The 25,886-nt window shown below is 44.8% G+C and overlaps 1 protein-coding gene across 19 annotated transcripts in view; it reads left to right on the forward strand.

The window, feature by feature from the left end:
- RYR3 (ryanodine receptor 3) overlaps nucleotides 1-25,886 on the forward strand; it is a 529,106-nt gene that overhangs the window by 419,156 nt on the left and 84,064 nt on the right. For all 19 annotated transcript variants that reach the window (XR_006704802.1, XR_006704801.1, XM_045450137.1 and 16 more), the window contains exons 52-64: nucleotides 1,422-1,500; nucleotides 5,396-5,485; nucleotides 6,455-6,601; nucleotides 6,811-6,873; nucleotides 8,287-8,362; nucleotides 8,482-8,605; nucleotides 11,346-11,461; nucleotides 12,008-12,075; nucleotides 13,012-13,133; nucleotides 18,091-18,140; nucleotides 18,731-18,791; nucleotides 21,469-21,707; nucleotides 23,351-23,432. Coding sequence is in view for 17 of the 19 variants with exons in the window: in XM_045450137.1 (XP_045306093.1) it covers nucleotides 1,422-1,500; nucleotides 5,396-5,485; nucleotides 6,455-6,601; nucleotides 6,811-6,873; nucleotides 8,287-8,362; nucleotides 8,482-8,605; nucleotides 11,346-11,461; nucleotides 12,008-12,075; nucleotides 13,012-13,133; nucleotides 18,091-18,140; nucleotides 18,731-18,791; nucleotides 21,469-21,707; nucleotides 23,351-23,432 (1,317 nt within the window). In the remaining 2 variants the exon portion in view is untranslated. The remainder of the gene's footprint in view (nucleotides 1-1,421; nucleotides 1,501-5,395; nucleotides 5,486-6,454; nucleotides 6,602-6,810; nucleotides 6,874-8,286; nucleotides 8,363-8,481; nucleotides 8,606-11,345; nucleotides 11,462-12,007; nucleotides 12,076-13,011; nucleotides 13,134-18,090; nucleotides 18,141-18,730; nucleotides 18,792-21,468; nucleotides 21,708-23,350; nucleotides 23,433-25,886) is intronic.

Below are 25,886 nucleotides of genomic sequence, written 5' to 3' on the forward strand. Positions count from 1 at the left end.
CAGTTCTTTCCTAGTTATGATTATGCGTTGTGGGTCATATAGTCTTCATGTCTGGGTGCATTTTAAATGAAGAGCTCTAAAAATGCTTTAGATTGAACAGGGAAATCAAGACATCCTGTAAGAGCCCCTTAGACTTGTGGTTTGCGGCAGTAGCTCCCATAGGAGAGGCATAGCTTGAGCCATTCCTAGGGGCCGTCAGCTTTGATAATGTATAAAATTCACCTTCGGGAAAATTATGTACACATCCTATCACACGGAGCCTTGAGCGAGTGGATGGCAGGAAATAGAATTGAACCTGCTGTAAAAAAGAGGTAAGGGGTGTGATAAAGTACCAAGCTAGAGCCCAAGAGACGCAGGTGTTGACTTCGGAGAACTTCACCTTGTAAAAACGTAAACATACTGAAGGAATGACAGATGGTGTAATCACTTGGATGCCTTTATAAACATTTTGAGATATACACTAGCAATTGTTTGCTAGCAATGAGTGTGGTTCCATGTTATCTTGAGAGTTCTGATTTCTTCACATATACCTCAGGCATCAGTATGGTTCTCCAAAAAATATAAGTAACAGGAGCTAGAAGTTAAGCAGAAAAGCACATGATTGCAAGGATACAGGGTTATAATTAAAACCTAGTGCAAAGCTGACCAACCAGGCCTCAGGAAGCCCAGGAACCAAGGCAGGGTGACGACATGAACAACCTTCAAGTAGTATCCCCATTAGATGAATCAGCTCAAAGACTTTGCTGCCCTGGCCTCAAACAACTCAAGACTCAAATTCCAGGGAGAGTGAGTCTGATTGGCCTACTCAGATGTCCATTCTTGGTGACTGTTCACATAAGACTCCATGCAATTCAAGACGTGTTCCTCAAAGGAAAATGGGGGTGCTTTTTGTTTGTTTTGTTTTGTTTTTTGTTTTTGTTTTTTACCACTAGATGGGACAGAAGCTGCCAGGCCAACAGAAACAAGTGTCTGCTCTCCTAACCAAATTCTAATATTTAAACATGAGTCTCTGAATCCAAAAAAGTAGACAGTCTTTTGTAACATTTGGTTCTCTGTCTACCCATTTCTGGCATTCCCAGATTGGAGTTGGTGAGATTACAGGCAGTGTCTTTGGATAAGGGTATTTTCACTGTCTAACCCAGGTCAGATCTGGCACAGGAGCCAATGGAATCTTGAGCAGCTGGAAGGTCACCTGTGCAGCAGAGGCTTCTACAGTGATGTCCTCCAATAAGACCTGGTGTGTGTCTGTGACCCAGCATGGACAGGCCATGAAATTCACAGCTGGGGATCCAGCTTCAGCCTTGGGTTAGCTGGTCCCTCCCGTCCAACTTCTGCCAGCTGATCGTTGGTTCTGGCCATCTTTTCAGTACATCCAGCTGAAGTGCTTGGGGAGGTTGTAATTTTTTTTTCTCTCATTTCAGTTTTTCCTTGCCTGAAAAATGGGAGTACATCGTCACCAAGTACGCGGAGCATTCACATGATAAATGGGCCTGTGACAAGGTAGGGATTATCATCCAACTGACAATTGTCAGGGGGAAGAAAAAACAGCCCAAGAACATTAAAGGGTCCAATCCTGGAAATCTGCCTGATTTGTCTAAGTGACAGACTGGCCATGCCAAGAGAATTCATTATTTCTGAGCAGCAATTTCCCAGGGATGGTGGAGGTCGGAGAAATAGGCAGCAGCAGTGGCTGGTGCTGCTTTTTGTATTTCTCAGGAAAATGATTGATTCTGGGCGTGTTAACTCTTTTGTAAACATTGCATTTTCTGGAGTTTGCACCGAGCATGTGATTTTGACATAAATGCATAGTATGGGGCAGGAGGCGTTCGTTAAATTCTTTCTTTGAATGTAGCATTGGAAAAAGGGAAGTGCAGTTGAAAGCCTTACCCTTGTATGTTGTCGGCAAGCTGCATTTCATTCTATGGAGGACCCGCATCTTCCCATGGTAGGCAGCCGTAGAACTTCCAGACACTCCCTTATTAATACGCCTGTCCATCTGGTGTTTAAAATTCCTCACCACATGAGGTCAGGCTGCTTAATGAGTTTAATTGCTCTGTCAGCCCTTTAATGCTGGCAGGCAAAGTGGGAGGAATGTGCCAAAGACATCCAGGATTCCTGTGGGCCGCCAGTTGAGGACTGGGGCCATTGCTCAGCTGCGGCTTCGAGCATGTAGCAGTGAACCCGTCTCCCCTGCAGAGCCACAGAAAACCACCTCCGAGCAGTGTGCCCTAGAGAGGGGACACCTTTAGCCGCTCTCTCAGCCTCTGCGTTTATCTGGGGTCAGTTTTTTTTCCTTTGATCAGTTTCTGTTTGGGGCTGGTGATAACAACAACCCTCGTAACCATAGAGTGGGCTAATACATCATGATTTTAGAGCAAAGGTTGGCAAACCTTTTCTGTAAAGGGCCAGATAGAGGGACGTCTGCGTGGCTCAGTCAGTTAAGCATCCAACTCTGGCTTAGGTCATGATCTCATGGTTCTGTGAGTTCAAGCCTCACATTAGGCTCTCTGCTGTCAGAATGAAGCCTGCTTTGGATCCTGTCTCCCTCTTCTCCCTCTCTCTGCCCTTTCCCTGCTTGCACCTGTGCATTCTCTCTCTCTCTCTCTCTCTCTCTCTCTCTCAAAACTAAATAAACATTAAAAAACTTTTTAAAATAATAAAATAAAGGGCCAGATAGTCAACATTTTAGGTTTTACGGGCCAAGCAGTCTCTGTTACAACTGCTCATCACTTTTATGGCAACACAAAAGTAGCCAGAGATAACACATAAATGAAAGAGTGTGTTCCGATAAAACTGTATTTAGCAAGTGGGGTTGGGTGGATTGGCTAAAGGGCTCCAGTTTGCTGACCCTTGCTCTAGAAGGTTTTCACGTATGCCCATTTGGCCAGCCTATGAATTAGGGGAAAGGGACACCTTCATGAATCCAAAGTAGTATCCAATCCATTACTAATCCATGTGGATTTTACCTCCTTAGTCTCTCTTGAATTTGTGTATGTCTGTCTATGCCATGGCTTTAGTCCAAGCTACAGTCATCTTTTGCCCAGATGATGGTGGTAACATCCTAACTAGTCTGCCCACGTGCATTTTCTCCACTCTGTCCTTTACGCTGCTGGCAAGTGCTAGTTTCAGTATGTAAATTTAGTCATATTCTACTGCTGTTTTCCAGTCCAGCCCTCCTCCTTGTTAAAATCCCTTAATAGCCTAACCATTTTTAATACAAAGGCCAAAATCCCAGACATCGCCCAACAGCGGACACTATCTAACCTGGCCTCTGCTGCCATCTCCAGCCAGCCTCCTCTCTCCCTTTGCCCTCCGTGTCTCTCTCTCTCTCTCTCTCTCTCTCTCACACACACACACACACACACACACACACACACACACACTCTACATAAGCCTGAAACCCTTTTCATTCTGAGCCAGGTCCCCATCTGCACCCACACAAACAAACACCAGTTACCAATTCATCCTTCAAATATCCATCCCCATGTGAGTTCTTCCTAGGACACTTCTTTCCCAGATTTCTCAGATAAAGGCCCTCTTAGCATCTTGTTCTTTTCCTTCATGGTATTTTCATAGCAGCTTATATATTTATATTAATATTTATATTTATAACGATTAAACAGCTTCACCAGTTATTGACTACATGTTTACTGGTGTGGAATTTGATGAATCTCTCTCTCGGTCTCCCACCGGACTATAAGCACGTTTATAAGGAAACATATTTGCTCACCATTGCCAAGTGGGCATTGATCATCTAACAAAGAAAAGAGCATTTTTTCCCCTGCTTTCAAGAACTTCACACTCTTGTGGGATAAAGAAAATAGGCCAGCCATTATACAGGTTGTGGGAATGAGCACAGGGTTAGAGCACATAACCCATAAGGGGAGTCCCTAAGTCAACAGTGGGGGTCCAGGAATGCTTCCTTGAGCTGGTGACATCTCTGCTATATGATAAGGGACAGGTAGTTGTTCAGGCACAGGGTAACAAGTGCAATGCAGTCCATGGGAGCAGCAGATGGGAGCAGAGAAGCAAGAGAGAATCTGGTGGCTTTAAGGAACCATAGTTCAATATGGTGGGATCACGGAGTAGAGCAGATGAAGAAGGGTGAGACATGAGTCTAGAAGGGTCAACAAGATCTCGCTGTAGCTTTAGAGACCACAAAGAGTTTGGGTTTTACCATGATGACAGATCGGAGTCAGAAAATCTTAAAGCAGGAGAGTGCCCTGATCTCGGTGATTTTATAAATATTGCCTGACAGCGGTGTAGAAAATGGAGTCCACAGAGAGGTGGCAAGACTGGAGGCAGGGAGACCACATGGAAGCTATTGCAGTACTCCAGGTGAGAGCCAATGGTGGCCTGAACTAAAATACTGGCAGGGAAGCTAGGGAGAGGCAGACAAATGAATATGTCTGGGAAGTTGAACATAATATGAGCTGGTACAGAGAAGAAAGGGGCATCGAGGAAGATTCTCACACTTCTGGCTTGGAAAGTGAGTGTAGCTGGTGCCATTCACTGAGATCCAGGGAACCCAAGAGGAGAGGCCCCCTAGAGGAGTAAAATGCTGGGTTCTGTTTCAGGCATGTGAGGAGGTACCTGTGGACATCCAAATAGAACTTAAATATGTTTGAAAATTAGGGAAGAGATCTGGGCTGCAATCCCGATTTGAGATTAGGCCACCTATGGACCGTGGGCCTGGATTACATCTACCAGGGAGGGTGTACCTTTGAGAAGGGACAGAAACTTGAGAAACATACACATTAATGCATGGGCTGAGGCAGAGCCTGAGAAGGAACATCCAGGAGTCTTTGAACTGTGAGGTTACGACAGTTCAGGGGCTCTTACTTTCCTCTGTATCCCCAGTGCCAGGGACAGAGTCTGGCACCTAATGTAGTAAACATTCAGCTGATGTTTGTTGAATGGATTTTGAAATTCCTAAACTTCTATGATGCTAGAAGACCTGCCTTGCTACAGTTGTTCCCTAGGGTTGGCAGACAAGCAGTGCAAGTCAGGTCAGCCTCCTCCAAGCAGTGGGCAGTGGGACCAGTCCTCAGATGCCTTTAGCCTTGACTTCTTTCCTTGCCTGTGAACATGACACACTGACCTGAGAAGCGTTGTTCTCAGGTCTTTTGAAACATCCTTCTGTCTGAAACACAAGCGAGTAAGCAGCGAGGACAGCTGCTGAAACAAGAAGAAATAAAGGGGGCAGAGTTCAAAATCCAGTGGGGCAGAGAGCTTAATGGCCTTAAAGGATCAATTAGACATTTTGGAGGGGAACTTTCAAGCTCTGTCACATCCCATTATTCCATTTGTTCAGTGAAAATAGAAGCTGGGATTTGGGTCATATAGGAGGGCTCTTTGGATGCCAAGGATATTTGAACTGAGAACATTTCTACAGAGTCAGAATGGATGGAAATATGGAATTTCCCTGGATGAAAATGTGAAGACCCATCCACTGATAAGGCCTTTCAAGACATTAACAGAAAAGGTAGGAAACTCGCCTCTGGTAGCACTGAGTGGCCATGCTGATTGTCCTTACTTGAGAATTGTATCAGGTGGTCAGAGAAATTCAGGGCACATTCATTCTCAAGTTTCCATAAACTCCTCAGAAACTCACCAGTGGGCAAGACCCTCAAGGACCGGTTTCCAGGAGCCCATCTTCACATTCTGTTCTTTGGCCCTGAGCACCCATTGGATGGAGAAGCACTGTTCAGCCCTTGGAGGCTGAGCCAAAATGCATTCGTAATTCACTTGCAACAGGACTAGGAAGGGCTTTTGTCAGACTGTTGACGTGGGGGATTTGGGGCTGGGGAAGCATTGAATTGCTGGAGAAAACTAAGGTAGAAATAACTTCCAGTTGTGACAGATGAAGGGAGTAGAGAGAAGGACCCCTAGGGAAGTATGGACAGGTGTCTTTGAGATGATATTATTATTATTACTATTCCGAATTCCTATCTTGGTATCAATAAGAGTTCTTCGTAAGCTTTCAGCTTTATGTCACACATAAAGGATGGCATATGTATCTCTGTAGGTGTACTGGCCATTTGTAAAATGGTGCAGAGCTCAAGAGAATTCTAAATCTAAGAAACTCTACTTCCCAAGCACAAAGGAGAGTTTTGTGCAGATGGATTCCCTCATGTCCCAACTGAAACAGTGACTGGAGCATGAGGAGTCACCCTCCTATTCTTGCTTCTCTTTATCCATAAACTGTGGATGATGTTTGGTACGTTTCCTCCAGAGGCAGGAGACTATAGGGTCTTGCACTTGGAAACGTTAGAAAGGCTGACAATGACATGTTTCAGGTGAGATGCCGCAGAGGGTGTTTGGACCTAGTGAGAGAGGAGGCTGGAGCCAGCTGCAACCACATCCACCGTGGGGGCCAACTTTCCAGGGAGTCAGGCCTGTCATAGTGCAGGGGCGTGCTCTGCAAAGCTCTTCTGCCCGGATTTTCTTCCAGGAGAAGGAAATTTACCGCTGGCCTGCTAGAGAGTCCCTGAAAACCATGCTGGCTGTGGGCTGGTCTGTGGAGAGGACCAAAGAGGGAGAGGCCCTGGTGCAACAGCGGGAAAATGAGAAGCTTCGGAGCGTGTCCCAGGCCAGCCAGGTATGACACCATGCCCAGGGCCAACACTGGGCCAGTGAGGAACCCCCAGAGAATCTGGGAAATCTGTCCCTGGTGTGTCAGGGGCGAGGACTACCAACAATGAAACCTGGGGATCTCTCGGGGATACGTCTTTGGTAGCTGAAGTCAGGATACTGATAAGAGTAAGGAAAATAATGGCAAACCCAGTGATTCTGCCTTTGCTTTCCCAGGGCAACAGCTACAGTCCTGCTCCCCTGGACCTCTCCAATGTTGTGCTCTCCAGGGAGCTCCAGGTCAGTGTTGGTGCTTCCAGAACAGTTTATTTTCTAAAGCCCCCAAGTGCAGGACGTATTACCCTCCAAAGAGTTTTGTTCAAAAGGAGTGAGGAGGCACCTGGGTGGCTCAGTCGGTTGAGCATCCAACTCTTGATTTCGGCTCAGGTCATGATCTCATGGTTCGTGAGACCGAGCCCCACATCAGGCTCTCTGCTGACGGCATGGAGCCTCCTTTGGATTCTCTCTCTCCTTCTCTCTCTGCTTCTCCCTTGCTTGTGCTATCTCAAAATAAATAAATAAACTTAAAAAGAATCTTTAAAAAAAAAAATAATGACCCTAGGGAGAGAAGGGCTCTTTACAAAATTAAAATAAATGAAAAAGGAGTGAGGAGAGGGGAGAAAGCCAACATGTCACCACTGAAATATCGGAATTGAAAAGAACCAGACCGGGCAAGGGCCACAGGGCAAGTCTCAGCTAGAATAAACCGGTTATCTAAGGAGGCCAGGCTTTGTACTTCTTCCAGGGCCATCATCACAGGTAATGACTCACTAAAAGGAGGAAGAAACTGCAAATTAACTGTATCAACACACAGAACTAACAGCTAGGAGGAAAAAAAACTTGGAACAAAACTAATAAGAGTTAGGAGAAAGCCTGTGGAGCAGCCCCCCCTGGGGTGAGGGTGACTTCCTGGTCCCAGCAGGTGCCGCCAACTGCAAGGGCACTTGCATACCTCATGTCCTGTGGAAGATTCGCTTGAGTGCCCCGTGTTGGTGCAGAATTCAGGGGCATACAACCAAGAGGATGAAATTAAAAGCCCCAAGCTGCCTCCTCCCATCCCTCCCCTCCCGCATACATCGGTGGCCAGGATTGGCCCCAACCCAGGGCAGATACTCCCCAGACAGTCCGTCAGACCAGCCCTTTGGACCTTAGAGGAAGTGTCTTTCCAACGTACACCCTTGATTCCAGGTCACTATTTTCTGAGCCTTAGAAAGATGAACTCTCTTTGAACAATTGTATTTGCAGCCATTTTCTCTAAGATGTGATTATTTTTAGCCTGCTAAGGTAAGGGATTTGGGGGGATTCTGACACCCACTGCCATCTCCCTGTTTCAGGTCAGGAGTAAAATGTCCAAGGCCTGCCAGAATGCAGTTTCAGATGGAAATGTGTGTGTCTCATAAATGCATCAGACTGCCAGGATAATAAGTTATAAGGGAAGGACAGAATTAGAAGCTGTTTTCTGTATGGAGGGGAAGCTATAAAAACTAATGAGGTGCATAAACACAGACTAATTAATGATGGGAGACACTCCGCGATGTGCTGTTAGCATTTGGTGGTGCTCAGTTCCCAAGGCTGCCTGAACAGCCCAGCAGATATGGACCCATTTTTCTTCTTTGCTTTTGCTCTGACTGCTGTCTCTTTGGTGGGACACAGGGAATGGTGGAGGTCGTGGCCGAGAACTATCACAACATCTGGGCCAAGAAGAAGAAGCTGGAACTGGAGAGCAAAGGTGAGCCAGATTCCCTGTGCCCCCTGCAGGAGGGGAGCTGGGGGTGCGGCAGGTACATTTTCCCAGAAGTGCAAAGGAAGGGCCAAAGAGTTGGTCATCTCTCACTTTCTTGTCCCCAGGTGGCGGCAGTCACCCTCTGTTGGTACCATATGACACCTTGACAGCCAAGGAGAAGTTCAGGGACCGAGAAAAGGCACAGGACCTGTTTAAATTCCTCCAGGTGAACGGCATCGTGGTTTCTAGGTAAGTCATCTTCCAGGTGATGTTAGGGGGGCAGGGAGGACTTGTGGACGTGGTCTCTCCTTCCCCAGGTATTTAGTCGCCTGTCTGCAAAACAGACGGGAGACACGGTAATGGTCAGTATTCTGAAATGAGAAAACTTTTATTGGGGAGCATGAAGCCATCTTTTCTGACCTAAACAGGACCAGTCAATATCAATTTTTAAAGCTCAGTTATAGCAAAGAATCATGACAAATTATACATGTACACCTTAAACATTTAATTTGAAATTGAAACATACAAACATGCATTCATTCACAAATCTTGTGCTATAGGCCCCCGAAGCTTCTCTTTGTATATTGTTTTATCGATTGGCCTTCTAAAGCATATCCATAGGGCATCGTCAGACCTTTGGGACTTGGGCTTCTTTGTAGAACGGCAAGAATTACGGCATATACAAAACCGTAGAAGTGCAGTATCTTCCAGATTTCTAAAAATGTCTATTTTGGGGAGAGACAGCGTGTGCACACACAAGCTGGAGAGGGGCAGAGAGAGCAAGAGAGAGAGAGAGAGAGAGGGACAGAGACAATCCCAAGCAGGCTGTCAGCGCAGAGCCCAACGCAGGGTTCGAACTCCGGAACCGTGAGATCATGACCTGAGACAAAATCAAGGGTCAGACACTTAACCGACTGAGCCACCCAGGTGCCCCCTTAGAGATTTTTTTTTTTCAATTTCCTCTCTTGTCTTCTACAGCTAGTTATCTCGCTCATACCTATTTCAGAAACATGTATTTGGAAACACAGTTTCATGTCTTTGCAAAATGTGCAGCCTAGTTCTCACAGAATCAGCAGTTGTCTTCAAATTTCTATTTTGTTTTTGTTTTAGACAATATTTGATTAAATTACATAAGAGCAATAGTGAGCAAAACGGACATAAACAGTCTGAACACAGAGAACAGATTCTTTGAAGACACAGCACCACTGAGGAGACTGAACGCATCAAGATTTCCTGAGTTTTTATCGCAAACTTGTGCTTGTCAGAATTATCTAGATGAGGATTATATATGAATAGGGTCTTAGCTGCTTGAACCTAGAACCTGTTTCCTCACTGGTCAGATGTCACTGGTGGGCTTTGCTCCTTAAGTCATGCTCGCTGAGTCCCTTGAAGAGAGACAAAACAAGCCAGGGTTCCTATCTGATATAGCCATTCCTTCTGAAAGAAACGTTTGCTGAGCCAACTGCTATTTCTTGTTTTAGTCTCCTACAGAATTTTGCCACAGAGTGGCCAAAAAAAAAAGAATACTAAATAAATAAAATAAAATAAATAAAATAAAAACCCATACAAATATTTCTCTTGTAGTGCCTATGGAAAAATAGCAAAACTTACTTGCCATATTGTGAAGCAGGAAAGGTCAGACAGCAGGAGACCACCTCTGGGGAAGCATTTGAGAAACACTCCCTTCATCGTTTTAATCCTCTTCTTAACACCCAGAGGAACGTGCGCTGTGGTTTGCTGATAAATAACTTGCTTACAGAAATGAAAAATTGCTCTTTACCAGAACTAAAAAGGAAATCAAGGAAATAAGGGGGGACAGGAAAAAGATGGTTGAACTCAGCAGACATAGCCTAGTAGCTGTTTACCATGCGCCAGCCCCGATGGAGGGCACTTGGGTGTGCAGGCAAGGAAGCCAGAGCCCCGTCAGTAAGGAGAACTCGTTTCCCGCTATCCGTATCGCTGACCTGCTCCATCCTCAGCTTCCCCATCACGCCACGGCAGCCCATTCCTCCTGGTGCTCAAGCCAAAAGCCTTGACTCCTCTTTTTCCCCCAACCCACATCCAGTCCTTCAGGACATCCTGATAGTTCTGCTTTAAACGATATCCAGAATGTGACCATTCTCACCCCTTCCATGCTGTTACCATCATTCCTGTAAGAGGCTCCTATCCAGGCACCTGCTTCAACCCTTGCCCCCCCACCATCAGTTTTAAACCTAGCAATTAAAGTAATTTGTAATGTAAGTCATTCCTCTATCCAGAGCTTTCAGTAGCTTCCCATCTCAGACCTAAAGCAAAATTCTAATGATTTAGTAACCACCTCCTGTTTCTCTGACTGCCTGCTCACATCCATTCCATCCACACTAGCATCTGCCATATTCCTTCAGCTCGGCGTGCATGTTCCTGCCTCAAGACCTTTGCACCACCAGTCCATATGCCTGGAAAACTCCTTCCCCAGATGTCCATATGGCTCACCTCCTCACCTCCTTCAAGCCTTTACCCCAGTGTCATCTCCCAATGAAACCAGCACTGATGGCCCCATGTAACACTACAGTCTGCTTGCTCCCCCCTCTTGGGCCTTTTCATCCTGCTTTAATCTTTCTTTTTTCACAAAACTTACTAGCTTCTAGCATTCCACATAATTTATATTTTGTGCTATATATAATTTGTGTCCATTTACAGCTAGTCTGTACGTTCCATGGAGGCAGGGATCTTGTTTGCTTCTCCGATTTATCCCCAGCTCGATATTTGTTGAATGAATGATAAAGATATTTTGAAAAATCTTTTCAGACGTTATCATAGTGCAGGTATTGGGTGCTCATAAACTCAGGTTCCAAGTGCAAGGGGAATCAGTCAAATGACAAAGCAGGTCACTAGGCCAGGATAACCATTAACGTTTGGAAAGTAAAGTCAACACAGATAGGATTGCTGATGCTCCGAAGTCACATAGTCATCTCTGTTACTTCCTGGGATTTACCCATTTCCAACCTAGAGGTATGAAGGATATGGAGCTGGATGCCTCCTCCATGGAAAAGAGGTTTGCCTATAAATTTTTGAAGAAGATCCTGAAATATGTTGATTCCGCCCAAGAGTTTATTGCCCATTTGGGTAAGTATCATTGTGAAATATCCCCCAAATGTGTGCTTCCCTTAATATTTCTTAATCTCAAAAATAATGTGGTATTTCTTTATCAAGGGATGATGCTTTCATACTGTAGCTGTTCGTAATTCATTGAGACATCATAGGTTTTGGGGGGGAAACGGTGGCTAAGATTGTTGTCCCCCTCTTTAAAAAAAAATCTGTTTCATCCTTGGTTTCAGGGTTTGAGCCACTTGTCATTTTTTTCATATAATTCATCCTATTTTAACTTTTCCATTATTTTGCTTTGTGACTGTGGGCATATGACTCAACCTCTCTGAAGCTGCTTTCTCATCAACAAAGTAGAGGAAAGGGTACTAAAACAGCTTAGAGAACTGACAGAAGAAACACCTAGCCAACACAGCTATAAAGTACTTTGTAAAATACGAGATATTTTGTAAAAATGAAATGGCCTTTCCGTGACCCTGAGGAAAGTTGCTCTGTTTCTAAAATGCTGTGGTTGTTTTTGTGTTTGTTTTAACTATGGCCAACTTTGTGTTACTTTTGTCTTTGTAGAAGCCATTGTCAGCAGTGGGAAAACTGAAAAGTCTCCCCATGACCAGGAGATCAAATTCTTTGCCAAAGTAAGTGATTCCCTGCATTTAACTAAATTACTGTCTTCTTAGAATCTGTACAATGTAGGGTGTCTGGTAAGCTAATCTAACAAAGATAGGCAAAACTCCACTGGCTTTGATGAGCTGGACATGTATTTCTCTGTTGTGGAAGAATCCGGGGGCAGGTAGGTCGACTGAGATGGTAGGAAGCCTGGTCTTCTCCATGCCATCATCCAGGGACTCTGGTACTGTCCTCTCCTGGTGCTCCACCATTACCTCAAGTGTGATGTACATCAATGGGATCCAGATGGGTTCACCTATGTCACATCGATGGGAAAGGGGAGGACAGGCCCCTTCTCTCTTAAAGATCTGCCCCATTGACTAGAACTCAGCTGTTCTAGCTTCACCCAGCCACCATGGAATCTGGGTGATACATTCTGTAGCTGGGCGACCCCATGCCCACCTAAAACATGGGGGTTTCTATTGCTAAAAGAAGAAAAGGATGAATTTGGGTACCAGTGATGAGCAGTCTCTACCAAACAACCCTACTCAGAGGGCTGAATGCACATGAGGCCTTGGGATAACTGTGCCCGAGAAACAGAGACATAAAGGCTCAAGGCTGAAAGTGGTAGGCCCTTCCCCAAGTGTCCCTGTTGGATGCCGTGCCCAAGAAGTACCATGACCCACCAGACTATCCTGAAAATACTGGCTCAGGGCCATATGCATATTTCTCTGGACCCTCAGTCAGTCAGTGACCTTCTCCATTCCCATATCCCCAAGGCCTCTGGTTTGAGGTGTACAAGAGGAAAATGGGTTGGAAACTGCAATTCACCGGGTAGAGATTCCTGGAAATTCCAGGACCTGTGTTCAGAGGCTTTATGCTCCCTGAAAATGAACTTTTTCAAAGGAACTGAAGGAGGGGCTTTGATGAACTTTCTAGAAGTTCATTTACGGTGGATTTTCCAGGTTCTCCTCCCGCTGGTTGACCAGTACTTCACAAATCACCGCCTCTACTTCCTGTCATCCCCTCTAAAACCCCTCAGCAGCAGTGGCTATGCCTCCCATAAGGAGAAAGAAATGGTGGCCAGGTGAGTCTACAAATGACAAGGTCATGGTGCTGACGTGACCTATGTAAAACCCCAGATTCCTGGGGACTAAATGGCGAATCCTTCGGAGAAATGAACTGTGATCTGATGATTGGTAGCACAGAGGTTTTGGTTATCCTCCTGGTTTTGAAAGTAATTATATTCATACTTATCTGTGTATTATTTTGGCAACCAAGAGAAATGCACTGTTTGGATGTATCAGTAGGGCTTGGGAAAATTTTATATACTCAGATCAACTTTTATCCTGAAATAACATTTAGAAAAAGGCAAAGTCAATTCTGAAGCTTGGACAAGCAAACACACAGCGTTGAGAAGAAACAAGATTAATGCTGGCTTCCATCCCATTCTTACAGGCTTTTTAAGTTTAAATTTGTTTTAAAGAATCAGATCTTACAAGTCTTATTGTGGATGATCTGATATTTGAAATCTAGAGCAACATAATTCAATTTAAATTCCTAATAGGAAAAAAAAAATGCATCTGGAACACCAGCCTTCATCCTGATTCCGCTAGGTGTAACGTGTGGATACCTCAAGGGAGAGGAGAGCAAAGGGAGTGCTTTATGAGCAGGCTAAAAGATGAATTCCACCGTGCCTCCGGTTTTCTCCGTATGTGATTTAGGATGACAAGTAATGCCGTTTAGACTTCTAAACGGCAGAGAGTTAAGAACTGTAACGGAAGCAGTCAACTCTTTCCCTGGCAGCCATTGATGGTGAACAGCATACAATATACTTTAGAAAGGCCCAGCCGTTAAATACCATCATCCTTGTGAGGATATTCAACCTTAGGATTTAGCTAACATTTATTAAACACAAGGCTAAGCAGTGGGATCATTTTTCATACTTACACAAATGGGCTATAACTCTTGCAAATATCATTGTGAAACCTCACAGTGTTCTAAGAACTGCCTGTATATGCTCTCCAATTTGCAGATAGGGACTCTGAGGTTTGGTCAGGTTCACGCTGGTGCCTGAAGTGACCCAGGTAGTAAGTGAGGGCAAGAATGAGAGTCGTCTCTATCCACGTTGAGTGCCATTTTTTCTGCACAGTCATTACTTAATTTCACTTAGTAAGAAAGGAGGAGCCCACGCTCTCAAAATGAGATACCCGTAGCGTCAGTTACCAACCAAAGACTTCCTAAATATTTTCAGGATCAGCTGGTGTATTTTGTAAGAAGGTAGAGAAACGAGAGGCAGAGTGAGATACTCTGATAATCCAACAGAGGGCAGGTGTGTCTGTCTTCTTCCTCTATTTTTGTTAGATTATTAATTCATGGAAATGTAACATTTGTTCAGCCAGGCACCATTTGTCATGGCTGGAATACAACCTGGATCTGATCAGCCTTGCAAATAGCTTCCAAATCCATCGTGTGCTCGCTCCCCTCCCACAGAAGCACTTGTGTCTGCACCAAATGCTCTCCACCTCCAGACCCCTTGTGTCCGCATCCTTCACCTCTGCCTCACCTCTTCTGCATCTGGTGCCCTTCGCCAGTGCTACCACACTCTCTCCCTGTGGTCCCTCTGATTTATCGCTTGCAAATTCTGAGATGGGAAAGCCCCTGGGGACTCTGGCCCCTCATAACACTGGCCTAAGGACTTCTACTTAAATTACGGGCCCCCTAGGGGACAAGAGGGGGCCTTTGAAAACTTAACTGGCCTTGGTATGCCGGGGCAAGTGCTTCTGACAGCAAGGGGAGCCAGGTTAGTATTAGGATCAAACGACCTAACCATCTGGTTTAGTTTGGAAAATGTTGTTTTGGGGCACCTGGGTGGCTCAGTCAATTAAGCGGCCGACTCTTGATTTCAGCTCAGGTCATGATCTCACGGGTTCGTGAGTTCAAACCCTGTGCTGACAGCCTGCTTGGAATTCTGGCTCTCTGCCCCTCCCCAGTTCGTGCACATAGGTGCACACGTGCGTGCGAGCGAGCTCGCTCACTCTCTCTCAAAATGCACTTTTTAAAAATAATGTTACTTCGTACTGAGCATGAGTCCACTTTGAAGCATTTCACCAGAAATATCTGAGTTTATCAGCCCCTAATTCTAATTCTAAAAAGTAAGAGGATCTTGTGATAACTCTCTACTTACAGGTGAGAAAAGTGATGCCCAGAGCAGCTAAGTGGCTTCACCAGGACAGCCCAGCTAGTCAGAGTAGAGCCACGGCACTCATGTTCCTTCAGGCTATCCCCCTCCCCCAACTCCATGATTTTTTTTTTTTATCAAATACATATGTCTTTAAAAAATGGACACAATGAGGGGAGCCTGGGTGGCTCAGGTGCTTAAGCATCAGCCTTCGGCTCAGGTCATGATCTCACAGTTTGTGTGTGTGAGCCCCATGCTGGGCTCTGTGCTGCCAGCTCAGAGCCTGGAGCCTCCTTCAGATTCTGTGTCTGCCTGCCCCTCTCTCTCTCTCTCTCTCTCTCTCTCTCAAAAATAAATAAACATTAAAATTTTTTTAAATGGGCACAATGAGGGGTGCCTGAGTGGCTCAGTCAGTTGAGTGTCCAGCACCTAGTTTCAGCTCAGATCATGATCTGATGGCTCCTGAGTTTGAACCTCGGGTGAGGCTTTCTGCTATCCACACAGAGTCTGCTTGGGATTCTCTGTCTCCCCCTCTCTCTCTGCCTCTCCCTCTCTTGCACACGTGTGCCCTCTCTCTCTCTCTCAAAAATAAACATTAAATTTATTTTTAAGTGGACACAGTGAGGGACACTTGGGTGTCTCTGTTAAGCATCAGTCTCTTGATTTCAGCTCAGGTCATTATCTCATGGTTGGTGAGATCGAGCCCCACATCTGTACTGAGAGTATGGAGCCCGCTTCGGAATCTCTGGCTCTCCCTCTCTCTCTTCTTGTCTCTCTCTCTCTCTCTCTCTCTCTCTCAAAAATAAACTTTTTTTTTTAAAGTACACACAATGAGAAGAACAAAAAAGCAGTCCGTTATTTAATTTCATATTAGCAGTCTGTCAGATTTCTATTAACTTACTCTGAGTTCTCTGAAGCACTAGGCCAGGGTTTCCAACTTATTCCCACTGCAAAAACAGATGACTAACCACAGGGGAACTTTGGCTGCGATTTTCTAGTCGACAGCCCAGTAGACTCAGGGCATTAATTGAAAGCCACTTAAAAGTGAGCAAGTCTGTGTTATTTTTTTTTTAAGTTTTTATTTAAATTCCGGTTAGTGAACATACAGTGTCATGGTAGTTTCAGGTGTACAATATAGTGATTCAGCACTTCAGTACATAAAGGCGAGCAAGTTTTGCTCTCCACCGACACTCAGGATGTGTTTCTTCTCTGTTTGAGCTGTCCCCGAAAAGACTTCTGCCCCTGTTGTGGGTCAGAGAGCCCGTGACAAGCTAGGAGTGAGAGGTTGGGAAGGACTTCAGCTCAATCTCACCTTGGAAGCCCTTGGCCTGTATCAGGTGTTTTATTCTAACTTCCCTTTTCCGTTCCACCAGGAAGGACTGCTTTCTCAAGGGACTACAAAGTTCTTGTCTAGCTGTGCCACTGTCACATAGTGTCAGAGTTCTGAGCATTCTCTCCCCAAGAACTACTGGCAGTTCAGGCCAAATTACGGCTGTAGTGGGCAAGGGTCCATCCATGGCATATTCACATACGTTTATGGAGCTCTTTTCTAACTGCACAGGGCTCTCTGCTAGATACCATGGAAAGTAAAATGATAAGATACAGCTGGACCTCCAAGGGGTTCTGGGGTAGAAAAGATGGGTGAAAGGGTGGAGTAGGGTCAGAAAGCACAAAAGCATAGCAGATGGGCTTTCCTAACTTCCCGGGGCACAGTGAAGACAGCTACTCGGTCAGGCCCACAGACTGATAGGAAATGACAGAGGAAAGCAATATCCTAAAATGTTTTTATTCAACATCATATCCCCCTGTGCCTGAACCATTAATTTTCTTCTGTTCCCACCTTCTTCCCCACCTCCCAACTAAAGCCTCACACCCCCAGAGAAGGCTGCAAAATGGTTTGCAATCCATTGCAACAGTGGGAAAAGCATGATTCCTTTCAGAACCCTCATTTACTCCTGGATGTCCTACAAGTGGATGTTTCAGCACATAGGACTGTATAGCAAGAGGTTGTTGGCAGTAACCTTGTTACTGCAAAATACTCTAGTTGTTGCAGAAGGATTATTTTCTTTGGGGTGGGGGCTGCCTCCAAGGTGCCTTCATGACTGTCCCACAAGACAGTGGGAAGCATACATTTTTCTTTTGTTTTTATATAATTTATTGTCAAATTGGTTTCCATACAACACCCAGTGCTCATCCCAACAACTGCCCTCCTCAATTCCCATCACCCCCTTTTCCCTCTCCCCCACCCCCCATCAATCCTCAGTTTGTTCTCGGTATTTAAGAGTCTCTTATGGTTTGCCTCCTTCCCTCCCTGTAACTTTTTTCTCCCCCTTCCCCTCCCCCATGGTCTTCTGTTGAGTTTCTCAGAACCCACATATGAGTGAAGATATATGGTATCTGTCTTTTTCTGCCTGACTTATTTCACTTAGCATAACACTCTACCCTATGACCCAGCAATAGCACTGCTAGGAATTTACCCAAAGGATACAGGAGTGCTGATGCACAGGGGCACTTGTACCCCATTGTTTATAGCAGCACTTTCAACAATAGCCAAATTATGGAAAGAGCCTAAATGTCCATCAACTGACGAATGGATAAAGAAGATGTGGTTTATATATACAATGGAATACTATTTGGCAACGAGAAAGAATGAAATCTGGCCATTTGCAGCAACATGGATGGAACTGGAAAGCATATGTTTTTCTAGTGTGGTCCAGAGGGTCCTTTGAGAGGAACACAGTGCATCTTGCTCAAGGGTCATTCTGTGCTCTTTGTTTTAAAGTGTGGGGGCCTGGGGTAGGGAGGGTACGAGTAAGACCTTGGATTTCTGTGCCTTTCCTACTCGCCTTCTTTTCTGCTTCAGCCTGTTCTGCAAACTCGCTGCTCTTGTTCGACACAGGATTTCCCTCTTTGGTAAGTGAAGAGGAGTATTGCTCAAAGCCTCACTCCTCCCTGTAATTATCCTTCACTTGCATTTTGCCTTTATTTCTGGTGCCTACAGACAACCTGAGCCTTAGGACTAAGGTGTCACCTAAATTTGCCATAGAAAATTGATCTGAAGTATGATAAATGACCTCTCTACCCCTACAACAGCTCAAATTTTCCGCACCGATGAATGTTTTAAGCTCTGCCTCTAACACCCATCAAACAGTGTTTATGTGTCAGGCCAAAGATAAATGCATTGTCCCAGCACATAGGTCTGGCACTCTTAGTGTTGATGGTTAATTATGCCGGGATGTGGTTTGTGCATATTGAGAAGATTGCATTTAAAAGATAGGCTGGGGGCACCTGTGTAGCTCAGTAGGTTGAGCGTCTGACTTTGGCTCAGGTCGTGATTTCGTGGTTCGTGGGTTCGAGCCGTGCATCGGGCTTACTGCTGTCAGCACAGAGCCCGCTTTGGATCCTCTGCCCCTCTCCTGCTTATGCTCTCCCCCAAAATAAACATTAAAAAAAAGACAGGCTGAAGGGTTTGGGGAGTCACCAGTGATATTTTTTTGTTCTAGGAAGTGATTCTACTACAATGGTGAGCTGTCTTCACATCTTAGCTCAGACACTTGACACAAGGTAAGTCTGCCCAGTTTTTTCCAGTAGTTTCTCAAGACTCCCTCTGTGACCCTCTCTTCTCACTTATTGTACAGAAGAGGAGATGTGCCACAGCTCTGCAGGAGCTGGGGAGAGGGAGGGGAGACAGGGAAGAGATGAATCTTCACCTAACATTAGCACTCTCCATCTTGCAGTTCACATGATGGAGGGCCACTGTCAGGACGTGTACTGCACGCTAAAAGCTGAGCATTTGATCAATTCTTGTCTTCTCTTCCTGAGAAGTTCATCTTTCAGAAGATAAAGTATATAATATAGCAAAGTGCCGCTTTATACCTCATTATCTACAAAAAGGGAAGAGCTGCCTGATGGGTGGCGAGGCCACAAACATCCTGGGAGAAGGGGACCAAAACACTCTGACTCCAAAGCAGCCAAGCAGGGGAATGCGGGGGATGTGTGATAAAAAGATCAGAGGCAAAGACAGGTTTAAACCCATGACCTGAGGGTCTTGCAGGAAAGATGGCTGAAAGGGAAAGGAAATTTTAACAAATGTACATGTAAGTTCTGGTAATATAAACATAAATGATCTAGCGGCGCCTGGGTGGCTCAGTCGGTTAAGCGTCTGACTTGGGCTCAGGTCATGATCTCAGTCTGTGAGTTCGAGCCCCATGTCGGGCTCTGTACTGACAACATGGAGGCTGGGGCCTGCTTCAGATTCTGTGTCTCCCTCTCTGTGCCCCTCCCCCGCTCATGCTCTGTCTCTCTCTCTCTCAAAAGTAAAACATTAAAAAAATTTTTTAAACATAAATGATTTGATGAGATGAAAAGGAGAAATAGTAGGAAAGACAGGGAGCTTTCTTGAACACACTCTTTGAGTCGAGCCCTTGTCAAAGTTGGGAGGATGATGCACTTCCCAAAACAATATGAGGAAGAGAGAAACCAACTAAGAGAGTGGCCACAAAATGAAAATCTACTACAAACTAAGACTGGCTATCAAAAAAACGTTAAGCTGGGGTGCCTGGGTGGCTCAGTCGGTTAAGCGTCCGACTTCGGCTCAGGTCACGATCTCGCGGTATGTGAGTTCGAGCCCCGCGTCGGGCTCTGTGCTGACTGCTCAGAGCCTGGAGCCTGTTTCAGATTCTGTGTCTCCCTCTCTCTCTGACCCTCCGCCATTCGTGCTCTGTCTCTCTCTGTCTCAAAAATGAATAAAACGTTAAAAAAAAAAAGTTAAGGATAATTAAAAGAGATTTTAGGGGTCTAAACCCTAGAAACAAACATGGAGGTATTAGGACAGCGCAAGTTTGCAGATCAGACCAAGGCACCCCAGGGGACTCAAATTCTGTGCACCTGAGATGAGGAATCTTTATTTCCAGAAGCATGTGGACTACCTTTGGGAGAGTACCCCCCCCCTTTTTTTCAATGCAGGTCAGCGTGTTTGATAATCATTCTTGACAAAAACCCAAGACTAGAAAGTTAGAAAGATAGCTCGTGAATCCTTACAGGCCAGGAGCAAGCCTCACTTACCTCATTTCTTTCTTCTTCTTTTTCTGGTTAGCGGTGGGGGAGCAGGGGGCTAGGACAGATGATGATCTTGAAAATGCTGGAGATAAAAAGCATCTGTTCTTGAAGCAAGCCTGTCATAATCTTGTGAATAAGATGCTGAAATACGGAGGGGCACCTGGGTGGCTCAGTCGGTTAAGCATCCAACTTCAGCTCAGGTTATGATCTCACAGTTGTAGGTTCAGGCCCCATGTCAGGCTCTGTGCTGACAGCTCAGAGCCTGGAGCTTGCTTCAGATTCTGTGTCTCCCTCTCTCTTTCTCTGCCTGTCGCCCACTCATGCTCTGTCTCTCTCCCTCTGAAAAATTGGGAAGCATTTTGCTCACTGTCATGCCCAAGTATTAACAGGACAGGAGCAGGATAATCGATGCCAAAGGAGATGGTGACACCCTTTCTACTGTAGTTGCTGTCATAACCTTGATGTCCTTAAGCTAACGGCCATTTGCGTCTGTGTCCCCAAACAGCTCCTGGTACAACCATTTTCTACTGTTCGCTTCTGGGGTGACGTAGTGCAGGATTCTACAAATAAGGTGTCGCTGCCCAAGTGCTTTGTTTTCCACGGTTGTAGAGAAAACTAGGGGGAGCTTTATTTTTCAATAAACTTTTGTTGTGTGGGAAACAAAAAATGTCCTTCTCCGAGCTAGGACATCCCTGCTAGCTAATAGAAACGTAAGCTTAAGCTGAGTTATTTCTTTGTTCTGAGAGGTCCTGCATCATGGGAGAGCCAATATTTCTTTCCTTAAAGAAGTTGCTCGTCTCATAGTGAACTGTAAGAAAAACTCACCTCTCCTTCCTTACAATTAGAAATTTACAGAGGAATATAGCCTGCTGGGACATTCTATTAATAGCAAGTGACCAAAATCAGTTTCTTTCTAAACTCTCCTCCACATCTTCCTGAAAAGTCAAGTGCCAACTCCCTCCAACAGACAACACTGTCCAGTTGCTAGCCCCCTTTGGGATTGTGTGATCCAGCTTGCTTCCTGGATGCTAACTGCTCTTTCCTCTTCCCCTGACTCCGTGTCGGTCAGGTGACTGGGGTGTCAAATGTCTGCCCAGGTTAAACTACAAGTCACCCGTTTCATGAAGGGGGTTGGCCAGAGGTTAGGATTGTGCTTTTGGTTTTGAACATCATTTGCTTACAGGACCGTCATGAAGTCAGGCTCAGAGCTGGTGAAGGCTGGGTTACGAGCTTTCTTTGAAAATGCGGCGGAAGACTTAGAGAAGACTTCGGAAAATCTGAAGCTCGGGAAGTTTACGCATTCCAGAACACAGATTAAAGGCGTGTCTCAGAATATTAACTATACCACGGTGGCTCTGCTCCCCATCCTGACGTCCATCTTTGAGCATGTTGCTCAGCATCAGTTCGGGGTGGATTTACTCTGTAAGTCAGATTGCCATCTATTGTGGATTTATATGCACATGGCTCCAGATAAAAAGGGTGTGTGACTCATTTGCTTTAATTAACCTTAAAAGCGGAATCGAGGGGCGCCAGGATGGCTCAGTCGGTTAAGCGTTCAGCTCTTGATTTCAGTGCATGTCATGATCTCACAGTTTGTGGGTTTGAGCCCTGCATTGGACTCTGCTCTGCTTGGGTTTCTCTCCTCTCTCTCTGCCTCTTCCCACTTGCGCACATGCTCGTTCGCTCTCTTTCTGTATCTCTCAAAATAAATAATCTTCAAAAAAAAAAAAAGAAAGAAAGTGGAATAGAGATAATTATTCCATACTTTCTTCTTCTTAGGTTTAAAAATGGAGTAATAGGTACTTACAGGGGCAGAAATCCCCCAATTTGAGTATATAATATTTCATCTTTTTCTACTGTTATTGAGGACCAGAATTTTCCACCCACTAGCTTAGCTGTCAGCCTTTGTGTTCCCACTTAATTTGAAAAGGTTATCTAAGTAATCCAGTAGGGGATATAGGTTTGCTCCCAGGGTTTTTCAGATACCAAATTTCCTGTTAAGAAGCCCTAATTTATTCATTGGATACCAGGAGCAAAGGAGAGCTGCTAACGTTTCATTATCTGAGCCTTCAGAAGAGACCATAGTCGGCTGGTTTTATTTCAGTTTGCATTTAGTACCACATATAGCCCCTTAGTGCAAATACTCTGCCACCGAGCTTCAGTTTCACACTTTAAATGTTGGCGCATGATTTAATTCAATTTAAACAGTTGTCCATAGCCAAGGCTATGACTTCTATATCCCTGAACAACTAAAAATCAGTTATTTCCATGGAGGAGGGCAAAGGAATAGGGGAACATCCAAACTCATTATTTCACATCATGGAAACAATGCATTTACTTGTTGAAAATTTTAAATTAAATTAGTTCTCATCGTGTTCATTTAGTCCCTGCCTTATTATGGGTTCCAGGCGTTAAAGGAGCCTGTAGCCTATAGATTAAATTCTGTGGATTCCTAAATGGAACATACCCTTCCCTCAGGAAACCTGGCAAAATCGTGATGTGATTGAACCGTTTTGTGAAAAATGTCCGTCAGAGAACTTACGCAGGTGGACATGAGAAACGTTGCTCTGTCTCTAAAGAGGTCAAGATGTTCTGCCTACCTTCCTAGGAAATTGCCAAAAGGCTCATTCAAACTTCAGACTTCTTGCATTCTTCCTTTCCAAGAAAGGAAATATTGTTATGTGTAAAATTTAACCATAGTGTCTCCCTCTTTTGGGGGAAAAAAAAAACCCTTGTGGATCTCCTTGGTCAAATGATTTCTTTCCCTGGAAGCAGTGTGATTCATATCAAAAGCCCCCAAAGGAAGTGGGATGGCTCGTTGGAGGGTGTTCTCCCTGTCAGTGGGTCCTCTCTCCGTTCAGTAGCTACCATTTGGTAGAAAGGGCTCTATCGTGTGTTGGGGGGGGGGGAGGGGTGAGGGCCGGGGGTGGGGGGCACACGTGCATGTGCTTTAGCTCTTGGGTGATGCCAGCACATTCTTTCTGTCGGTGGACCCTTTCCATGTGCTGGAGGTGAAGAGCTGGGATTGAAGCCTGGAAGTGACTGCTCGTGTTTGTTCTTTTCAGTAGGTGATGTGCAGATTTCATGCTACCACATACTCTGCAGCCTCTACTCCCTTGGGACCGGAAAGAACATCTACGTTGAAAGGTAATTAGTGAACAGAAGAGGCTGACACATTTCAGGGCTTAGAAAAATGTTACTTACGGGCTTGAAACCCTTAATAGCATCTTTTTAATACAGCAAAGTCAAAATGCTCACTGAAACAGGATGGAGATTTTGAGCCCAGGCCATTCAGTGTTTATGGCTATATTAAGAAACATAGGAAGGCTTTTGAGATTTATGACCTCTGTGAAGATTTGTTAAAAAAGAGAACCACAGGCCAAAATTGGTATTAATTGGGCCAAGCCAAAGCACCAAAAAGGGCTTACTGCCTAACCTAACTGCAATTTCAATGTCCCACAGAAATATAAATCTTTTTTTTTTTAAATAACTCTAGAGGTATTTTATTTTATTTTATTTTATTTTTCAACGTTTATTTATTTTTGGGACAGAGAGAGACAGAGCATGAACGGGGGAGGGGCAGAGAGAGAGGGAGACACAGAATCTGAAACAGGCTCCAGGCTCTGAGCCATCAGCCCAGAGCCTGACGCGGGGCTCGAACTCACGGACCGCGAGATCGTGACCTGGCTGAAGTCGGACGCTCAACCGACTGCGCCACCCAGGCGCCCCATATAAATCTTAACTTTTAAGTCAGGAGTTTCTTTTTTTCTTTTTTTTTTTTTTCTTTTTTGATTATACAGTTTATTCATCTATAAATGAGAAAGATCCTTACAGTTTTGCTTTTAAATAACAGAATACATAGAGTGTCCTTAGACCGCCTATGGTCAGGTAGGGTCCGCCCTCTACTATGGAGGCCAGGAGGTAAGGTATGTGTCCCCAGCCTCTTGGCAATTTGTTATGACTGACAAGCCTCAATTCGTTCTACTTTGGTAGTTAGGGTTATCCACCCGAGTTCGAGATGCATATGCTGTTTTCAGTCCTCTGGCTCTGAAATACTCCGCCACAGCTCATCAGTAGCATGCATTGTTTATGGCTTTACTGTCTTCACCCCTGAGTACAGTTTTCTTAGGCAGCTCAGCATTCCAGGGTGTACCAAGAGAGGGGTTTAAACCCCTCTTGCCACCCTTTTGTAAGTCAGGAATTTCTGATAGGTGCCAATGAGGTAATCAGTCACAGGGGTCCTCTCCATACCCTAAAGGAAGATGAGGTAAACTGTGTGGTAAGACCCCTTCTCTTCCCCTTAAGGGAAAGTTTGTAGCCTGGAACAGTCTTTTTTTTTTTTTTTTTTTTTTTTTTTTGCTTCTAACTTTGTTGTCCCATCCTTCTTCCTTCCTATAAAAACTCTCCATTTTGTACCATCTCCTCCAAGCACCCCCCAGCACTTGCTAGCTAGGATGTTGCTAGCTAGGATGATTCACTTAAGCCAAGGAGATCTTCAGATTTACTCAGTTGAATTCTGTTTGTTTTTCAGTTTTTGGGTTTTTTTTTTTTTTTTTTTTTGTAACAGATAGCTAGTCATTGTATGTGACTGGAGACACAATACTATATAGCCAAGCTAAATCATGTGCTAGTGACCAAAAAACATTGAAGAAATGTCTCTTTCTTCATAATCACAGCTTCCAAATAGCTTCCAGAGTTCCTGTGGTTAAAGCTTGCAGAAAAGCTCAAGGGACAGGAGGCTGTTACTTTCGTGTTGAATGAGTTTCTCTGTGATACAACCGTGGACCTTTACTGTTCACGGCTGCCAGATTAGCTATACTTTTAAACAAGGGCACATTTTGGTAGCGGAAATGCTATTCAGAAATCTTGAACAAGCTGATCTGCAGAGATGCTGGGGTTCCAGCTTTGCTTGCCCAAATATGCCCAGAGCAGTGGAGGCCTTTGGTGACCCCCTGGTTTTTAGCATTAAATGCTCCGTGTTGTGTTGTTCCGTTTCAATCCACGGGGATTAGAAGGATCAACACAGTATTAACCAAACTCTCGACTTAGTCTTATCCTTAGAAGACTTTTTTCCTTTCAAACATGCTCTGTCACATCATGCACTAGTGACAAAAAAAAAAAAAATGTTGAAGAAATGTCTATCTTCATAGTCACAGCTTTCTTTTTTTTTTAATTTTTTTTAATGTTTATTCATTCTTGAGAGACAGCATGAGTGGGGGGAGAGGTGGAGCAGAGAGAGAGAGAGAGAGAGAGAGAGAGAGAGAGAGAGAGGAAGACACAGAATCCGAAGCAGGCTCGGAGGTTTCAGCACAGAGCCCGACGTGGGGCTTAAACCCACAAACCGTGAGATCATGACCTGAGCCGTAGTTGGACGCTCAACCGACCGAGCCACCCAGGTGCCCCAAGAATCACAGCTTTCAAATAGAGTCCAGAGTTCAAGAAATTAATTGAAGAACTAACGACCACTTATTTTCATTATGATTTTCATCCCCAGTTACTTAGCTTTCCTTATGGATTTAGAGAAGACATGCATAGTTTTGTTAGTTAGGAATAGGACCTGGGAAGACAAAAGTTTTAACTAGATTTTATATCTCATCAACA

This window comes from Leopardus geoffroyi, chromosome B3 (genome assembly GCF_018350155.1).
Source record: "Leopardus geoffroyi isolate Oge1 chromosome B3, O.geoffroyi_Oge1_pat1.0, whole genome shotgun sequence".
NCBI lineage: Eukaryota > Metazoa > Chordata > Mammalia > Carnivora > Felidae > Leopardus > Leopardus geoffroyi.